General features: G+C 40.7%; 1 protein-coding gene across 4 annotated transcripts in view; it reads left to right on the top strand.

The window, feature by feature from the left end:
• The first annotated feature begins 3,069 nt into the window (after positions 1-3,069).
• The window catches only part of LOC6049047 (PH and SEC7 domain-containing protein), a 154,277-nt gene continuing 137,926 nt past the window's right edge, over positions 3,070-19,420 (top strand). For 2 of the 4 annotated variants that reach the window (XM_038252100.1, XM_038251895.1), the window contains exons 1-2: positions 3,070-3,353; positions 7,269-8,141. In XM_038252100.1, coding sequence (XP_038108028.1) covers positions 8,004-8,141 — 138 coding nt within the window. In that variant the 5' untranslated portion in view covers positions 3,070-3,353; positions 7,269-8,003. Of the gene's footprint in view, positions 3,354-6,985; positions 7,201-7,268; positions 8,142-19,420 lie in introns of those variants that run through there. The other 2 variants (XM_038251962.1, XM_038252030.1) reach the window with 2 other exon arrangements.

Here is a 19,420-nt window from a genome sequence, read left to right as displayed (position 1 = left end):
AAGATCAGCTTCTTCTCCGGCACGTTCACGAATGCTTCACTGCCAAATGCCCGAAGATGCTGCAGATCCGGCTTTCGTCCCCACCAAAGCTCGTAAGGGGTGCCCTGACTGGACGGAATCCTGTTCTGAAGGTACGTGGCCGTAAGCATGGCCTCACCCCAAAAACGCTTGTCCAGTCCCGCGTCGTTCAGCATGCAGGTGGCCATTTTCGTCAACGACGTGTTCTGTTGTTCAGCCACACCGCTCTTGACAGTGGTGAACTGAGGCTGAATCCCTTCCACCTTGTAGAGGTTCCGGAGTTCTGTGTTGTTAAACACTCCCCCTCCATCCGACCTCACCACTAGCGGCTTGCGACCGAACTGGCTTTCGACCCACCGGACGTACTCCTTTATCCCACTCGCCGCTTCGCACTTCCGCTTCAGCATGTAGGTGACCGTGAACCTTCTGAAGTCGTCGACCATCGTCAGGACGAACCGATTTCCGCTGGGCGTGACGGTACGCATCGGCCCACAAACGCTAGCGTGCACAACGTCCAGCACACGCTTCGAGTTCCGGCCGAGCACATCAGGAGGAAAATGGTTTGACTTACCCTCCTTGCAGCATGCACATTCCAGCGGCCCTCCACAGTCCGTCACCTTCATCCCCGTGGCAAGCTCCTCCTCGTAGATCCGCTTGGCCAAAACCCAGTCGTGATGACCGAGCCGTCGGTGCCACTGGTGCAGGCAATCCACGTTGTGTTGATGCTCCGCAGCCACCATCGATACCGCCGTCACTTCTTCCTGGCGCAGGTAGTAGAGTCCTCCATGACGTCTACCCGTTGCGACCACTTTACTTCCGGCACTCACAATGGAACAGCCTTTCTTGTCGAACACAACACTGAAGTCCTTTTCGGCAAGCTTCCCGACCGAGATGAGACTCGTAGTAAGTCCTGGCACGAATTTCACCTCACTGATACTAATCTTCACCGGCTGTGCTTCTCCGTCGATGCCGATCACTTATCCGCTGCCGACGCCACACATCGCCGTCTTCGTGCCGTTGGCCAGCGTGATACCACCACCGTCGAATTCGCTCAGCGACGTGAAGAAACTCCTATCGTTGGTCATGTGCGCGCTGGCACCACTGTCGATCACCCATCTTGCGTTTCTCTCCACTCCAGTGGTGAATGCGACGCCCCGCGCATCGCTCTGAGCAGCTTTTGCCTTCGCGTTCCCACCGCCAGTGGACTTCCGTTGATCTTCGGCAAGTTCCGGACAGTTCACCTTGAAGTGTCCGGGTTCGCCACAATTGTAGCACACCGCCGGCTTCTTCCGACGCTTACCTTCGGTAGATCGCATCGCATTCTCCGTCTTGGAATCTCCGCCCTGCCGCTCCAGCTGACGGTTGTACTCGTCCTCCAATCTTGCCTTGACGACTTGAAGGGAGATATCGTCATCCGCAAGACAATCCAGGGCAGTCACAACGCCATCGTACGACACCGGAAGACTCCGTAGCAGCATACAAATCTGGGTGTCCGTGTCGAGCGATGTTCCGGTCGCTTCCAGGCGATCAAAAAGCTCCTCAAACTCACGCAAATGAGCTTCGATTTCGTCGCCTTCCTCCAAGTTGAGGGTGCACAACTTCTTCAGAAGGGAAACACGAACAGAGCGAGTCGTCTTCTCGTGATGGGCCTTGAGCACTTCGTAAATGTCATGGGCGTGAACTTGGCCTTTGATGTGCCGCAGTTGACTGTCCTCCACCGCCACAATCAGCATCCCTCGCGCCTTCCGGTCCTTCCTCTTCCATGCTGCATCCTGCTCCACCACTGCGGGGATTTCTTCCTCGACCACTTCCCACAACTCTTCTGTCTCCAGCAGCGCGTCCATCCGCAACTTCCACACCTGCCAGTTGCCTTCATTCAACCGGGCGATTCCGGTCTTCGGATCGGCCGCCATCTTTACCGAAATTTGCACTTCAGTTCTTTGCCACACGCGAAACTAACCTCACTTTCCGTTCGGTGCTCTGCCACCGATCGGTACACAAAGCGAGCATTTTTTTCTTCCCCCGGGGAAACGTCCGGGCTTTTCCGAAACCAACCACAACTGGGCCACACAACCTGTCGGAATTACACCGAGCTTACGCAGCGGTAATCGCGAGACGGTCGGAATCGAGAAAAGAAAAGTAGAACTCGCGGTTACAATCGAAAAGAACTTTATTCTGCCGAGCAACTTCTGCTGCGACGCGCACGCGGTAAACTTTGGAGAGAGAATGAGGTAGTGTAATCGCCAAGGCTCTGTCAACCAAGGTTGGCGTAATAACGGCGCACCAAGGTGGTGTGAAATAGGGGAAAACCTCGGGGAACACTGTATATTTCATCACTGTTGTCAAACGAACGGGGTCACTTTTTAGTTTGACACCCCTTTTACACGGAGAACACACACACACTACCAAACGTTTGTTTTGAAAGTGTGCTTGAGCGCCGTGTAAAAAGTGACAGTTCGTTATTTTTTAGTTTGACTTTGACCAACCAACGGGGTACAAACTAAAAAAGTGTCAAACGAAAAAGTGACAAACTACCGGGGGTTGACTGTACCAAGCTTGGATTCGCTCAGTCGAATGCAGTGACATTCGAATAAGCGAATCCGCTCTGTACAAAGAATCCGACTTGCCGACTCCGCCGAATCTTGAATTCTAGAGTTTTTTAAATGGTAAAGTAAATGGTCCTATAAACTATTGTGTTTTATATGTTTATAATAGGACCTAAACAAATAGAAAACTCTAGAATAACATTTTTTTGAGATTTTGAGCATCAAGTTTTTTCAATGAATTTTACAAAGTTTGTTAAGAAATCATAGTAAACAATTTGTTTTTCGGTTAACTTTTAACCATCCTTGAAGCTGCATATAACTTGATCACCCTACAGAGCCATTACCGTCAAAATACTCACCTGGTTGGCATCCCTGCATTCACCGGTAGTGCGAGCGAGAAAGCTTGCATCAATTTCATTCAGCACCATTCATCTTTCTCTTTCATTCAGCCGTGCGCGCAGTTTGAAAACACCTTCCCCAGAATTTTTAGTCTTGAATGTCGCGGCCTCCAGTGTAGTTCAAGTGACAGCTCGGTCGTCCAGAGTTTTGTTGTTCTTTTTCCCGAGTTGGTCTCTCTCTCTCTTCGTTTTCTCACCCAAAGGGAGAAAAGAGTCAGCGTAGCAGAGCAAAAGTCATTGGAATTTTCGGGTGTTGGGCGTCGTGTGTTCGTGTTGAGAAAGGCCAGTTTTCCGTGGTGAAAAGTGCGTTTTTTCGAACTCGGGAACGCGTTTCGAGCAGTGGGCAAAGTGCCGCCAGTGATTTGTGTCGAGTGCGCGTTCCGGGAGCAAGGTAATTTGGCCGAAATGGTCAACTTTTTCAAACCACTCACCGTGGGCTCCGGGGGTCGGGAGAGGCGGAGAGGTCCTCTTTTCCTGTGGTCCAAAACGAGAGGAGGTTCCTCTTCTTCGGCGAAGCACGAAACGCACACACTCACGGGGCTGTGGTTGTGTTTGTGCTGGAAAAGCTGGTGTTTCATTTCTCGCTGCGTTTCGCTCTTTCCTCTCACAGTTTGTGACTTCGCTCTCACGAGATTTGGATGCACTTTGGCAGTGTTGCTGAAATGATTAACAATTTACAGTTATCTTACAAAAGGCGTGATTATTTTTTTGCCTTCTTCACTTCAATGAGGCTATATTGGGAAAGCAGACAAAAATCAAAATATGAACGCAACCTGTCAAAGCTGTTGCGCCACAGGCTGATGTACACGCTAACGACAAACCACTACATTTTTGTTCAGCGCAACAGTTTTTTTCGCGCAACAGAAGTGTTGCGCACTTCGGTTTGGTGGTGCGCGGATAATAAAATCTTTCGAAAAATTAGCTTTTTGATTTTACCTCCTAGACTCACCTTGACGTATACAACAAATTACAAATTACTAAGCTTCGGAAGACTGTAAAAAGGGGGATTTTATAAGGCTTTGTATGCCCAGTGAAAAAAATATAATTTAACCCAAAAATGACGAACTTCTCGTCACAGTGTCCTGATGCAAACAATGATCGAGCTCGAGCTGTCACAGCCCTGCGAAGTATGTTGGCTGACATATCGGGCGGTCAGTAAAAAAAACCAGCTAGGAGTCGCCTGACAAGAAACTTTTGCTAGAAAGAGATAGAAAACCTGATGCAAACAATCGTCCAGCTGTAATGTAAACATAATTTGAATGTATTGGTAAATTTCTGACTAGAAAGCCTTATAAGAATACCCGTCATGTTAAGGAGTCATTACACTACCGCAACCAAACAAACTCGCACTTTTCCGTGTTTGACAGTTTGCCAAACTCGCAAAGTTGTTGACGTTTTTACGAACAAATCCAGGCAAACAAACAAAAAGTACGAGGCATAATGTCAAAAAGTACGAGTTTGTTTGTTTGCGGTAGTGTAATGCCTCCTTTATACATTTTTAGAAAGTTTTTTTTCTATCTAACGAGCTCAAAAGACTAAAATCTGGCAACCATATCAAAAGTTGTGAGTAGTGAAGTCAAGATTGTTATCGGCGACTTAAACGCTTAAGTCGGCCAGGAGGAGGAGTTTAGACCGGTTATTGGTATGTTCAGCGCCCACCAGCAGACGAACGAAAACGGCCTACGACTCATCGATTTCGCTACCTCTCAAAACATGGCCATACGTAGTACCTTCTTCCAGCACACAGCCTCCTTTACAAGTACACCTGGAGATCACCAAACGACACGGAGACGCAAATCGACCATGTTCTCATCGATGGTCGGCACTTCTCGGACATAATCGACGTCGGAACCTACCGTGGCGCGGATACCCATACGTCAAAAAGATCCGGCACCGTCGTCCGCAGCAATATAATCTGGAGCGACTCAAGGATCCTGAGGTCGCTACCCAGTACGCGCGGGAACTCGAAGCTGCGTTGCCTGACGAAGCCCCTTTGGAAGCCTGTTGGAGTTATATGGAAGCAGCCATCAACGCAGCGGCATCGAGCGTCATCGTGGCCGAGTTCGAGTTCGAGCAATGGCAGACGATTTGGAGTCGTACAAGCAGTTGCGAAAACAGTAAACCCATATCTTCCGGGATAAAAAGTGCCGCCTGGAAGAGTTACTCCAACTCTTCCAGGCGGCCAGGACATGGAACAGTAGGGTGTAATATCAAAATCGATTTTCCAGCACAGCAATGTTTCAGTTCCTTTTGGGGTCCTAAACAACACCCCAAAGTTTGGGAACGATTGGTTTAGTCCTCACTTTGCGCAAAGCGATTCAATTTTCCATATAAATTTGTATGGGAAAAACCATTTTTTTGGATTTTGATATTTATAAAATCCACGTTTCACGCTGTACTAAAACCGGATTCATATTCTGATGCTCTGGAAAGTGCTCTACAACTTTCCCGAAGAGAGTATGGTGCTAGCTTGTCCCTGAAAGAAGATACAGCGTCCTCAAAACTCGTCTAAAACGTGATTTTCGAGCAAAAAACACGTTTTAGACGAGTTTTGAACACGCTGTATCTTTTTTTAGGAGCAAGTTAGCACCATACTCTCTTCGGGAAAGTTGTAGAGCACCTTCCAGAGCATCCGAATATGAATCCGGTTTCGATACAGCGTCAAACGTGGATTTTATAAATATCAAAATTCAAAAAAATGGGTTTTCCCATACAAATTTATATGGAAAATTGAATCGCTTTGCGCAAAGTGAGGACTAAACCAATCGTTCCCAAACTTTGGGGAGTTGTTTAGGACCCCAAAAGGAACTGAAAACTTGCTGTGCTCGCTGAATTTGGACAACTTTATTTTTTTCCATACAACCATATTACACCCTAATGGAACAGCTGTATCGCTCCAACTCAGTCAATCCCGGAACGGCTTAATGCCGCGAGTCGAAATGTTGCAAGGGTAAAGACGAAGGAATCTTGACGGATGAGCGTGAGGCGATCGTAAGGTGGAAGCAGCACTTCGACGGGCACCTAAACGGCCCAGAGGCGGGCAACCAAAACGTGCCTATTCTCAACGCGACCTACAAAGTGTTATCTCAGATCATCTTCTGTCGTCTGTCGGAGCGAGCAAAGGATTACGTTGGGACGTACCAGGCCGATTTCGTGGAGGGGAAATCAACGACGGACCAAATCTTTTTGCTACCGCAAAACCTCCAAAAATGTTGCGAGTATCCCAACGCACCACCTGTTCATCGACCGCGAAGAGCTCCTATGGAAGATCATGTACGAGAACGGTTTTCTCGGGAAGCTGATCAGACTGGTGAAATCAACGATGGCCTGGGCTACCCGATCGAATTACGGGACTGGGACAAGGCGTCGGTATCTCCGGCCTCTGTTTCAACATTGGGCGCCTATGCCGATGGCATGGACATTGTCGGTAGAACGTTCGAGGAGGTGGCTAGGAGGTACACCGAATTGAAGCGGGAAGAGGAGAAGGTTGGATTGAAGGTGAATGTGGCGAAGACGAAGTCTATGCTAGCAGGAGGAATCGAGTCCCTTAGGACTCGACGGGGACAAGGCGCATCATTAACGGTAGTCGTGTCTACAATCGACTCCACAAGACCTTTAAGTTTTCGAACGGCGAGTGCTTAGGACGATCTTTGGCGGCGTACGTGAGAACAATGTATGGAGGCCAAGGATGAACCACGAGCTGGAACAACTCAAATGGCAACGCATATGGAGACAGCTCATGACCCGGAGGTTGTCCGGGTTATCAAAAAATATATTTCAACATATAAACATTAGACAGACAACAATTTTTTCCAAATTTCTCTGGCAACCCTTCCTGTACGGGTCAATCTCCGGTGTTGGTGTGTCCTCCGCGTAACTTCTCAGACTCTCTCGCGTATTGCGTACGGGGCTCCTCTACGCCTCAGAGAGAGAGAGAGAGAGAGAGAGAGAGAGAGAGAGAGAGAGAGAGAGAGAGTGTTTCGGGTTCCATGCGCGCTGCTGAAGAGACCGACTTCACCATCGCCAGCAGCAGCAGTCTTGCTCGAGAGGAACATCGTCGCGGTTCTCTTGATGGTCGTCCGGTAGTTTGGTTTGTTTGAAGAGGTGGTTCTTCCCACAATATAACAAGAAGTCTTCTAAAGTTGTGTGTGTGTGTCTGTGCGGGCTCGTGTGTGTGTGTGTTGTTCGTTGCAATAATAATAACAAAAACAACAACAAAAGTTCCTTTTTCGAAGCTGGTTCGTTCGATGTTCAAAGACTTTCTGGTAAAGCCATTTCTTAACAGTGTTCCTTTATGCTGTTTCAGATTTTGGGAGGATCAACCTGCTCGGAGGAGGGCGTGCGGAGGTCTGTGGACGGTGGCGCTTCCTGGTGTCGCGGCCGGAATTGACGGATGCCACGGATTTCATACATACAAGCGCGAGAAGAAGAAAAAAAGAATTTCGTACAGTGTGAGAAGAGTGTTCGCTGCAGCGAACAAGTCCGGATTCCGGAGTGTCTCCTCCTGGATATGCCGCTGTGAGAAGAATCGAATATCTTGAGGTGGTTCCAGAGCGATTAACCGGTTGGATTAACCGGAAGCAGAGGATGTAATCGATAGTGTGTAGTTTTAAAAATTCAAAAAAAGAAGTTTTCTAAGCTGAGGAAAGTGTGTCTCTTTGAGTGTGAGTGTTTCTTGTGGAAAGTTGCGTGAAAAGCAACGAAGGCAAAAAAAAAGTTGCAGGAAAACACAGAGATTGTGCCACACGATTGGCGCTTTTCCTCCTGATTATTATTTATTTTTTGCGCTTTCGACGCACGGCGACGACGACGACGACGGAGGAGAAAGTGAGTCGAGTTTTGCGGAAGTGATTGCGCGAAGACACGGCCCCGGTAGCGCTGGTCAACCTGGCGGGTCGATCGATGTTCGATTAGGCCGGCCGCCTGGACGTGGAGCGGGGGGTTTTTCGCGTGTGGTTGGGGTTGTGTGAAGAAACTGCAGCCTCTGGTGCTGAAGTAGCAGAAGGCGGAGGAAGAAGAGAGGGCAAACCAGAGGGCCAGCATGGCCGAGGAGGAGCTGATGGTCGTGCTGCGGAAGAGCGAGGACGCCACCTTTGGCTTTTCGCTGCTGCGGACCGAGGTCTTCCCCCACGTCATCTACGACATCGTCGAGAACTCGCCGGCGGCCGAGTGCGGAGAGGTAAGTCACCGACCAGGAAACATATTAGACACGAAGAAGAAGAAGAAGATGCGCTACTCTCGTCGGCGTTAGAATTATGTGGTTGACGAGCGAAGCGAACGAAGTAGCAATCGCGCCCACACTTGGGGGCACTTGGCTGGGAGTGGAGAAGTTTCGTAATATCCTTTAGAGTTGTGTATAGGCGTAGGAATGACAATTCTTAGACGAATTAAGGGCTTGCAGGTTTTGGTCTAATGTTGAAATCTAGGCATTGGAGCTTGTTCCAAAACTTCTCAATAGTCTGCATTGAATATTCCATTAAAAATCAATGTTTTGTTATATTTAACAAGTCTAGACCTGTTTATCAACACTTGCAAAGCGTTGAATCTATACAAAATATGACATGTTTAAGAACCCACCCACTTATATTGAAAACGCGTTATCAGTTGGCTGTGAGGTTCCGCAATCAACCCTGTTATTTTTACTTAGAACTGGAATGTTTACCTTTAATGAGTGTATCTGCGGTGAATTTTCATAGTGTTACGAAGAGCAAATTAAACCTCTATTTGCCAATAATATTTCCAGTTGGATTGTTTTTTTTTTATCTTTACGATATCAAATCTAGATTACTTGTTCAAAACAACCAATGCGCCATGGGTTTCCTATAGGACATAGGATCTTTAGAAAAAGTAAGCGAGAAATGACAAAAACTTTGGCCTCTTGGTACCTGGAATCAGCTCCACAGTGGTCAGATTTGGTCTAAGTTTCTACATCTCCCTGAGTTACCGTTTGTCCTCTTTCAGAATACCCGGAATCGGTGCCGGAGTGACCAAAAATGGTCCAATTATTTTTTACTGGTTTTACAGAGCTTGGCTTGCAATTGCATGAACATTGATATTTCACACGATAGGCTTGTTTCAAAATGGCCATTTGACCTCTTCCAGAATACCCGCAACAAGTTCCGGAATGGCTAGGTATGGTCTTACTTACTCTTATTTTTGCCGGGGGCTTATATCGAGTTGTTTGAAAGAGTTTATAAAGTTTTTTTTTGGGTTTTTTTCCATATCAAAATTTATTAAATCTTACGAAAACATGTTAACCGAAACATTTTTCCTTTGGAGTCCCCAGTCTTGAACGTAATCAAATCGGGTCCTGTAAGCATGAGTGAGATTTATTCTAGGGTTTCCATATCCTAAATTTGCGTTAAAAATTTTTTAAATCAATCAAATAACAAATTTTTGTTACAAAAAAAGAGTAAAACTCAGAAATTTCAAAGCTGTAAATTATAGTACTTTTTAAAAGATGACAAAGTCAAATAGACCCAAAAACTTTAGAATGGGCATTTTGAAAGAAAAAAAAAATAACCTCAAAAATCATAATTTGATCATTCGCTTTAAAACTGTTTTCGATGTACACTTTAAAGAGAATTGAAAAAAGTGTATTTGTAAGTAAGTTTTGAAATTGTTCAAGTCAAACTTTGGCAAAGATACATAATCAGAACATTTAATAAATCTTGATCATTCAAAATTCCTGAATATCAAAAAGGTTTAATTTGATAAAACATCAGTTAATTCAACTGTACACAGAAAAAAAAATGTTACGTGAAAGATCATGTACCAAAATGTACGATGAAAAAAATATGTAAATTGCATGGAATTTTACACTTATTCTTTTGGAAAATACTAAATTTGCAAAGTTTTAAAATCCATCAAATAACCGACATTTTACTTCCTCATCCGATGGAAGGTTGGAGCAGATGGGAATCGAACCCAGAATCATCCGCTTACAAAGCGGACAGCAACAAGTTGCAAAAAGAGGATTTTTCCAGCCCGAGTCGTACATTTATCCAACGAGGTTCACCGAGTTGGAGAAATACGAAGAGTGCTGAAAAAATAAAGTTTTGCAACGAGTTCCATACAACATTTTTTGCAATTCCAAAAAACACACACTGAGCGAATTTTTTTGTCAAATTTTCATGTATTTTGTCAATAAATCGTTTAAATTCCACTCTTCAGCACCCATTTGAATGCTGAAAAGTTCTACTTTTTTGAAAAGTGTTGCTATTCGATTCTGTTATTTTTGGTACAGAAAAGTAGGCTATTTCGTCGTTCACGACGGAATTGCAAAAAACATCATTTAATCAACCTGTATACAGAAAAAACATTACATGAAAGATCATGTACCAAAATGTATTATGAAATAGTGATGTAAATTGCATGGAATTTGACATTTTATCTTGTGGAAAATCCTAAATTAACATTGAATTTTATAATTTTTTGCGAGGCTTGAGCGTCCGTACTGCCAGATAAGCAATGTTTATGGTTAGTTAAGCACTTACAAATAACTGTCCAATAATATTTAGGAAAAAAGTTTCAACCAAACGTTTTGATCATTTCACAAGGAGCAGTTTCAGTGGTCCTTAAACGTAATTAAGGGACCATCCACGTGGACACTTTTTTGGAAATCTCAACATCAAGATTAGATAACAAGAAGAATTTTTACAACAGTGCAAACTTTTCCTCGTGGCGCGGTGGTTAGCGGCTTCGGCTGCCGATCCCTAAGTTGCTATGGGGCGCGGGTCCGATTCCCGCCTTATCCTCCTGGCCTTCTATCGGATGGGGAAGTAAAACGTCGGTCCATTTGCGTAAAAGAGGTTTTGGGTGACTAACCACACATAACCTTCGGACGCCTAGAAATGAGCAGAAACTTGCAACAGAGCCCACAAAAGACCCGGGGGTCGTTAAAGTAGATTGGTTTGCTTTTTGCAAACTTTTCCAAAAACCATCCAACTCCAAGCGAAATTTGCTAAGGGTTAATGTGGAGAATTTCCCTTATCCTCTTTAAAATGTGGGGCACTTTCCGTCTTCCACATCCCCTAACCTTGTCCCCTGTTTTGTGGTGGAGATGTGAACGGCAGGTAAAGGTCATAGGTAATTCTCACTTTAACATCCGATTCGAGTTCTTCGACCCAATCGAATTTTAGCTGTTCATTGCCTGTTACACCTTCGAATCCATATTATCAATGTTTCATCTCCGACTCTTTCGTGATTTGATTATCCTAAGTGAAATTTTTCCGAGGCCTTCGGATAATCAAGTCTGGACTATATTGTCATCTATCAACATTAACATGACGAAATCCAGACGGCAATCCGCTAAATCGCGAAACGAAACAGGTTAGCCAAATCTAAAAAAAATTATACTCATCGGAAAGTTCAAACGAGGTTCTCTAACCGTCCAAAGTTATTAAATAAGGTGAGTGCTGAAAACATAAAACTGGCAACCCTGCACATACACATTTTAAGATGAAACAATAAACAGGGAAATTTATCTTTTCTTTTCGAACAAAACAATCATCTTTACGTGTAGATCTAAAGCAGCAATGCACACTCGCCCCTAAGACTGACAGTTTTAAAGTTCTCTGCGTCAACGGTGTGTTCTTTCATCTCTTGGATTGGCGTTATCATTTCACAGCGCGAGAGAGAGCGTGCTTGGCACTTTCCCTTGTTTTCTCACATTTGTTGTTTTCTCGTGAATATTTACACCTTGACAAGCCCGGCTGAACAATTTTCTGATCAAGTTTAAAAAAATTTGAAATTTCAGTTTTTTTTAAATAAATTGTTTTTTTTTTAGAAAAAAAAACTGAAAATGATTTTTTCACATTTTATTCATTTCAAAGTTACCTTCTCTTCTTATCAACTGTTTGTCCAGAACAAATGCATAATACACAAACGACTCGTTACGACGACAAACACAACACGTTGGGCAAACAAAGTGAGAGAGAGAGCGAGTACCCTCTAACAGCAAATCACACTTTACCGTGAAAGAGGGAACGTTAGTTGGACGACGCCGTCGGTTTTAAAGTAGGTTTCGCATATAATGAAAGTGTCACGGTAGCAGAGGGCTTGAGTGACAGACGACGACGACGACGTCGCAGTGTAAAATGTAAATGCGTAGTAAATCTCATCTTACACGGCCGAGGACCGATACCTGCTTCGGTGGGAATCTTAAGAAGGGAGGGAGAAAGTTTTCTTTTGGATCAATTGGGGTTGAGGTTGCTGCATAATGCGTAAAATAATGTCTTTTTGCATCACACATGTTTGAGGGAGATTTTTCTGACTATTTGCGAGTTTTATACCAGTTTATACCAGCTGATATAAAAACTGGTATAATTGCTTATTACGCGCCATTTCCACGCTGCATCGAATTTCTGATCAATAAATATCTCAATTTACCATGTACAACTCTCAAACCCCCAAAATAAACGACTTCACTGCCATTACTGGCTCAAATTATTGCCTCCAAGCGACCATTGCACTCCAAGTCCTTACTTTTCTCGGTAAGTTTTCCCAGACTAATGGACACCCGTCCTTTCCCCGTAAAGATTCGACAAAAAATCGAGAGAGCGCACGCCATTACACATTCAATTTAACATCGGCAAAATTTCACCCGTAATGCCACGTGCTGCTGCAGCCGGGGGGGAAGGGGGGGGGCGCCACCATGTCCGGCGAGGACGACTTCAGCGGTCCTGGAAAAGGGAAAAACTTTCGTTTCTTTGCAGGGCGAAGCAAAATGAAGCAAAATGAAGAAATTGCTGCGAGGGAATATACTGCAAACATGGCACAATCAAGGATAATAACTTTTTCCGGCACTGAGGCGGAAAAATTTCGATTAATTTTGATAATTCATACCGAAAATAAACTTATGGGCGAGTGCGCCTTAACATTGTGCCACACAGTAATGCCTGTATGAATGGAACTTATTTCAGTGTGTTTTTTGAAAGGATCACCCACACCCTTCGAGTAAGGTTGGTAGCATTCGAACACCCACACAATTACACACTGAATGTAATGGAGGCATTAACTGGGAAAAGTGCAGCAGCAGCAGCCGTACTCAAAGATGGGTAAAGAAACCGGAAATAAAAAAGGGAGGACTTTATGCCTTGTGGTGAAAATGGTTTATTATAGGGTGATTCGGAGTTCACTATAAACAATCGACTTGAGTTTTAAGGTCAAGTATTAGACACGATTTAAAGGATGAACAAGGTCTCAAAAATCACGTAAAAATAAAATTTGAACGAACGAATAGTTTTTGCTCCTAATTTTGTTTGAAATTACCTCGAAAACGTGTAAATTTACAGTTTTATGTGTGTAATTGCCCTTTTTTTTAACTTACATTGAGGTATATTTACATCAAAGAAAATGTTATTATCAGGAATTACTTTTAAAATTGAACTTTGACCTCGAGAGTTAATAAAAAAATGAACGAAAATCTCATGTAAAATCACATAAAATAAATGTGAATGAAAACTTGCTTATTAAAACGCATTATAATCTATTTTGTTGGAAATAACTTTTCTTATAGCTAAAAACAAATCATGGTAACACTTCATCAAGGAATGTAGACAGATTTTGTGTCAGACAAATGTATATTATCAACCTAAAAATGTGTAAATTTACATCTTTTCTTGTGTAAATTGAAATTTTTCACAAAAATTAGAGTGTAATAACACCAGAAAAAAGGTGTTATTACACCCTGAAATTTTATAATTAGGCTATTTTATTGAGTAGTTTTATTTGAAATAAATCTAAAGTTTCCATCGAGTTTTTTTACTTCATAATTGCATTTTAAAACACACATTTTTTTTTTCTAAAAAATAACAGATTGCAAAAAAGCATTTTCAAAAAACATACACAGCCAAAAATCCGATGGTAAAATCGCATGCAAAAGCATGCACATCAGCCATCGTCAAAATAAACACTTAATATTACACACCGCATGTACAATTTTTGCAAATACAAAAAAAAAAAAAAATGCAGCCAACGGGATTCAAACCCAACACCAACAGTAAGGACGTGCGCCTTAGCCCACTCGGCCATCAGACCAATGAATAGCTGTTAGGATAAACGCATATATGAGCTTGACATTTCGGTCAAGTAGGTTTTCCATACTGATGGGCTACATTTTTCAGGGTGTAGAATCACATAAAATTGCATAAAATAATGCATTATTTATTGTGGATATATTGAATCGATTAGCAAAGTTTCATAAAAATGAACAAAATTTTTTTTTTTGCGAATAGCTACAGAACTGTTCCAAACAATAAAATAAAACATATGTAATTTTACCTTCCAAAATATGTAAATTAATATCTTTTTTCCACAAGCACTGATGGCTCTCTTCTTCTAACTAACCCGTAAAACAAAGAATTGTAATATTACATCTGAAAATGATAACAGATCTGGTGTAAAAAAAGGGTAAATTAACTGATGTAATTTTCCTCAGTTTTGATTGAATTTCACTTTTTTACACATTAATATATGTGAAATTACACAAAAAAGGTAATTTTCGAAATTGAGCCAAAATTTGCAATGGGAACTTAGTACAAGTGAGTACAAAGGTAAATATTGAGGTAATATTACATCTGGAAAGTACATCTTTTATGTGTAAACTCACCACTTTTCCAGTGTTTTGCCAGTTCTTCAGTCTAAAATAAGGTAATCTTACATCATATAAGAGCTTATTTTTTTTCGCAACTTATTTTCATTAGGTCCTTTTAGGTGCTGCGACCAGGTTATGACCGAGGATCAAAAGTACAACAAAAAATAAATATATGAGCTTGTATTATATCTTAAAATATTACACCTTCTAAATTTGCACAATTCCATGAAAATCTGTACGTCATAAAATTTTACACCATCCTTATCCACGTTATTTATAAACGTGTATTTAAAAACAAATAAATTTAAAGTAAACTTTTTACAAAAATGCTTTTTTAAATAACTTTAATTGAATCATAAATTTCGCTGAATAATTTTACTAAAATGTTAAGTTAAAAAAGTCATGGTAATGATGGAAATGTTGAAACATTCTGATCATAAAAAATGTTATTATTTTTCCTAAAAATGTGTAAATTTTCATCTTTCTATGTATAATTTTACGTATTCCATTTAAATTGAGCTAAAACTACACCGAAGAAGACATTCAACAGTCACATTTTTCAACCTTGCAAAATTAAACTTTTCCTGCTATTTCTTGCGTGCAAAAAAAAATCGTGGTAATGTTACGTTGGGAGCACAGTAAAAAAAATGTGTCTATTTGTAAAGTGTAATTTTGAAAGGTTGAATATTACCTCTTTTATGATGTAATTTTACCTCAATTTAGACTGAAAAAGCGACATTACAACAGAAAAGTGGTAAAATTACACATTTTCGGTGGTAAAATTACACATTTTTTCTGACATCAAAGATGTACCCCTTCCCAGATGTTATATTACCATGATTTTTTTTTTCTGTGTGCTCAAGCTCGAGCTAAACCTCTTAAACTGTTTAAACAACAATTTTAGATATACCACGTAAATTGAGGTAAAATTACATCGAAAAAATGTAACATTTAACCATCAAATTTGTCAGCGGTCACCTATTTCTTTTTAAATGAAATTTCAACTAAATTTATTTGTAGAAATTTGATAACACAGAAAAACATGAATTTCTCACTATTTTTATATGCAAAAAAAAAATTCCTGACGCATCCTTTGAGAATGTTTTTGTGTCAGAGATGACGTGTTATTTCACATTAAAAACTGATGAAAATTACATCGGTGAGGTTAAATTTTTTCCCTTTCAATTGTAAAATCGCATTTAAAAGACGTAAATTTTGTTAAAACTTTTGTAATGTTAATTTTGTTCTACTGACACTCAATCTCCCTTATCCCTGGAAATAACGAGCTCCGGCGTGAGCTGCATGAAAATGGGCCAAAGGCAACCCAAGAGAGGTGCCTGCAAAAGGATGAAGCCTCCGGAGTTACATTATCCACTTTTGAGCTTTCTAAGCTTAACTCTTGACGCTCATTCGATACACGTAAAATTTAATGTGACCAAGTTTAACAGCTGCGAATTGGCATTTACCTTAAAATCAGACGTTACGACCTCTTCGCGACCAGCCACAGGCCACTCCGACGAGGGCTTGGCAAACACGAAGTTGTCCCAGCCCCTTAACCATCTGGACCAAAATCCGAGCTTCAAAGGTCCACGACGGGAGGTAGCAGCATTCCTGGCCCCATACAAAGTGGTGGTGGTGGGAACTGCCAGCGCATTCCTGGCCCCGCGTTGTTACACGCATTCCTGTCGTTGCCAAGACCCCCGGCCCAAAGCTGGTACAAGTGTCACCAGCGTCAAGCCGAGAATTCAAGTACCCCGAGCCCCTCGAATTTGTGCCAAGGTTTGGGGGGGATTCGCCAGTTTTTGAGCGGATTTGAAATCAATTGTGTCTACACGAATAAAAAGTGTTCAAGAAATCATGAATTTCGATTCAAGAATTCGTGAATAATGGGATTCAATTTCATGAAATCGTAATTAATATTCTTGACTCAAAGTTTTTTACGATCATTCCTGGATTTGTTTTATGGATAAATGAATAACACGATTTATGATTTCTTGATTGGTTTTCATAGAATTATCACTAAACTTAATCATTATTTTGAAGAAGCAATTGATTTCTGAAAATAAAATTCGAAGAGTTGAAAAGATAAAAAAGACGTTATCCCCTTTCTCTAGTAGCTTTGTTCAGAACAAAAAATAAACTTGTAAAATTCTCATGAAGGCAGTTCACGCTTTAGAACAACAACAGCCACGGACAAGTCGTGGAGTCGTAAGAGTTTTAATCGGTTCTGTCGGTTTGAGTTGGTGGAAATCTGCATAATCGCGCACCTAACCGTGCAACGTGGTGCAACTGCTTCTAGAACTTAGCATGTAAAGCAGCAACACGAAAAACTTTAGTTCTAGCGCACATTTGTCAATCGTCAAACGTTTGTTAGAATGTGTGTGTGTGTGTTTTCCCTTGAGATGAGTTTCGAACCGTTAGTAAAATTTACAATAAAAAAAATAATTTTAAATGGTTGAAAATTTGATGCTTAAAGCCATATAATTTTACATCAATTTGTGTGGAAAAATATAAACTTATGTTTTTATTATTTGATCAGATCACAATGCAGTTTAATTGGAATGCCTTTACTAAAACTGACCCCAAAAAAACACAAAAATTGCCCCACAGAGCTAAACTATATGTATCTCTTCTGATCTCCAACCCAGAAACCACATCACAGCGAGCGAGGAAACTCTGATAATGATGTCAAAATTGTTTTGATTTCGTTTTCTCTCTCTCGTTTTGTTGCAATCTCGCCGGTCACACACAAACCGCATGAAAAAGTCATTAGTTTCCAATTTTTGGTCTAGTCGACAAAAGGTACCACGAAAAAAAAAAAAAAACATGACAGTTTCACCCCAGCCTGGCTGAGCCTGAGGTTCATTCATAATTGCAACTGATTGTTTTTGGAGCGCGGCCATTTTCGGTGGGGCGCATTTTGGCTGGACCAACTTCTGACAATTACGAATTGTTTTTTTTTTTTAATTATAAAGTTATTTCTCAAAAAAAGAATGTGATTTCCGAATCGAACATAAACATTTCAAAATTAGTCCTTTTCAACCATTCTTCTGGAATTCCATTGCGCTGACCGGTTTTCTCTCGCTCGGAATTGCGTCCCATTCGAATTATTTATTTTCGGTTGTGCTGCTGCTGCTGCTGATTTTTCTGCATTTTTATTCGATGTTGCCGTTGCATTGCGAAAGAGAAGGAAACCTCCTCGTTTGTCTGCGAGAGAAGAAATTGCGTTACCTTTGTGCGATTCGTATCATTTCTTTGCTTCTTTCGTGGTTTTTCGGCTTTCAAAACGAAACAGATGTCACAATAAATGTTCCAACATGAGTCGATGAAATGTGGAGGTTAAGATCAGTTAGCGATCCAATATTAAAATTTTTAACTGTTTTCACAAAATCAATTCTGGAGTATTTTTTTGAAAAGGTCAAATAATCAAAATTTTCAATTTTCGTAATACTTCAACTGTACAATTTTTGTTCCACAAAAATGTATAGTTCTAGTATTTGTTTTTTTTAATTCATTCTTTTTTATTTTTATTGATGTCTGCAAACTTTAATTTTTTTTCAATGTTACTTTGATTTCTTCTAAATTATCTTTTTTTATACGTTTAAATCAACGTCAAAATGAGATTCTACAAATATCAAGAAATTTTCTTGCATATAATCGTTCACTAAAATGTAATCAATGGGTTACATTTACATGTAATCACTAACATTTACATGTACATGTTGCTGTCAGAAAATGTAGAAAAATGCTGTTAATTGTTTGAATAAGATTTATTTGGAATTAAATACAAGCAATCAACATGGTAAATAAATGATTTGATAAAAAATAGAGAAAATGGACGATTAATAAAATGAAAAATTATTATATTTTGTTAATTTGCAATACGAAGCAAAACTTTGTATGCTTTTTCACTTTTTATAGTACTAGGAGAAATTCTCGTATGTTTGGCCGGTTAAGAACTCGCTCCTAACTCCATCCAATTTACTGATTTTCACTATTAAAACAACCAATTTTGCAAAACTTTTCAACGAAACTTGCTCGCTCACTTCTAATTGAGCTATTTATCACTTGATTTCTGTTGAAAACTTGAGCTCTAATCGAATATGAAAGTGCCGATATGGCAACATTGAAGGCACGCTGGAATTAGATGCTGTTTCTCTATAAATTAGTAAAAAAAAAACTGCGTATTGTTTCGGAAACACATTTTTTTTAAAAATTAGCTTCGAATAATCGAAACTTCGGATAATTAAATCACGAAAAAAAATATTTTTTTTGTCTTTTTTTTACTGTCGAGTTTAAGTATGAACCCTAAACTATGCTAAAGTGATTTAGTATATTATAATCCAAGATAGCTGCCAATATGGCGGTGACGGAATACTGAAAAAAATCATTTTTTTTATTTACTAGGCAATCAACTACTCAAATTTGACCAAAATTGGGTCGCAGAACTCGAATTTGGTGTTGTTAACAACAATTAAAAAAAATGTTCGCGATTCGATTACCCGAGTCCCATACAAACCTTCGGATAATCGAACTTTGGATAATCGAAACTTCGGATAATCTTGGCTTCGGATTATCGAGTCTGGACTGATTAGGTTTTAAACAATGCAAAATTTTATATAATTGTTACTGTATTAGATTAAAACCCAAAATTTTCACAGAATACTGCATTTTTCGAAATTACTTGAATCTTCATAATTTCACAAAATGCCATATTTTGAGTGTTTTTGATAAAATTTTCACAAAATAACGTATATTTTTTAAAATACTCATATTCTCAAAATTTACTTAATTAACGAATTGAAATTTGTTGTACATTTCACATTTTTATTGCTTTTTTTAAATACTATAATTTCCACAAA

Source organism: Culex quinquefasciatus, chromosome 1, assembly GCF_015732765.1.
Source record: "Culex quinquefasciatus strain JHB chromosome 1, VPISU_Cqui_1.0_pri_paternal, whole genome shotgun sequence".
Taxonomy (NCBI): domain Eukaryota; kingdom Metazoa; phylum Arthropoda; class Insecta; order Diptera; family Culicidae; genus Culex; species Culex quinquefasciatus.
Note: the sequence above shows the minus strand (reverse complement) of the source record. Positions and strands in the feature narration are given on the sequence as shown.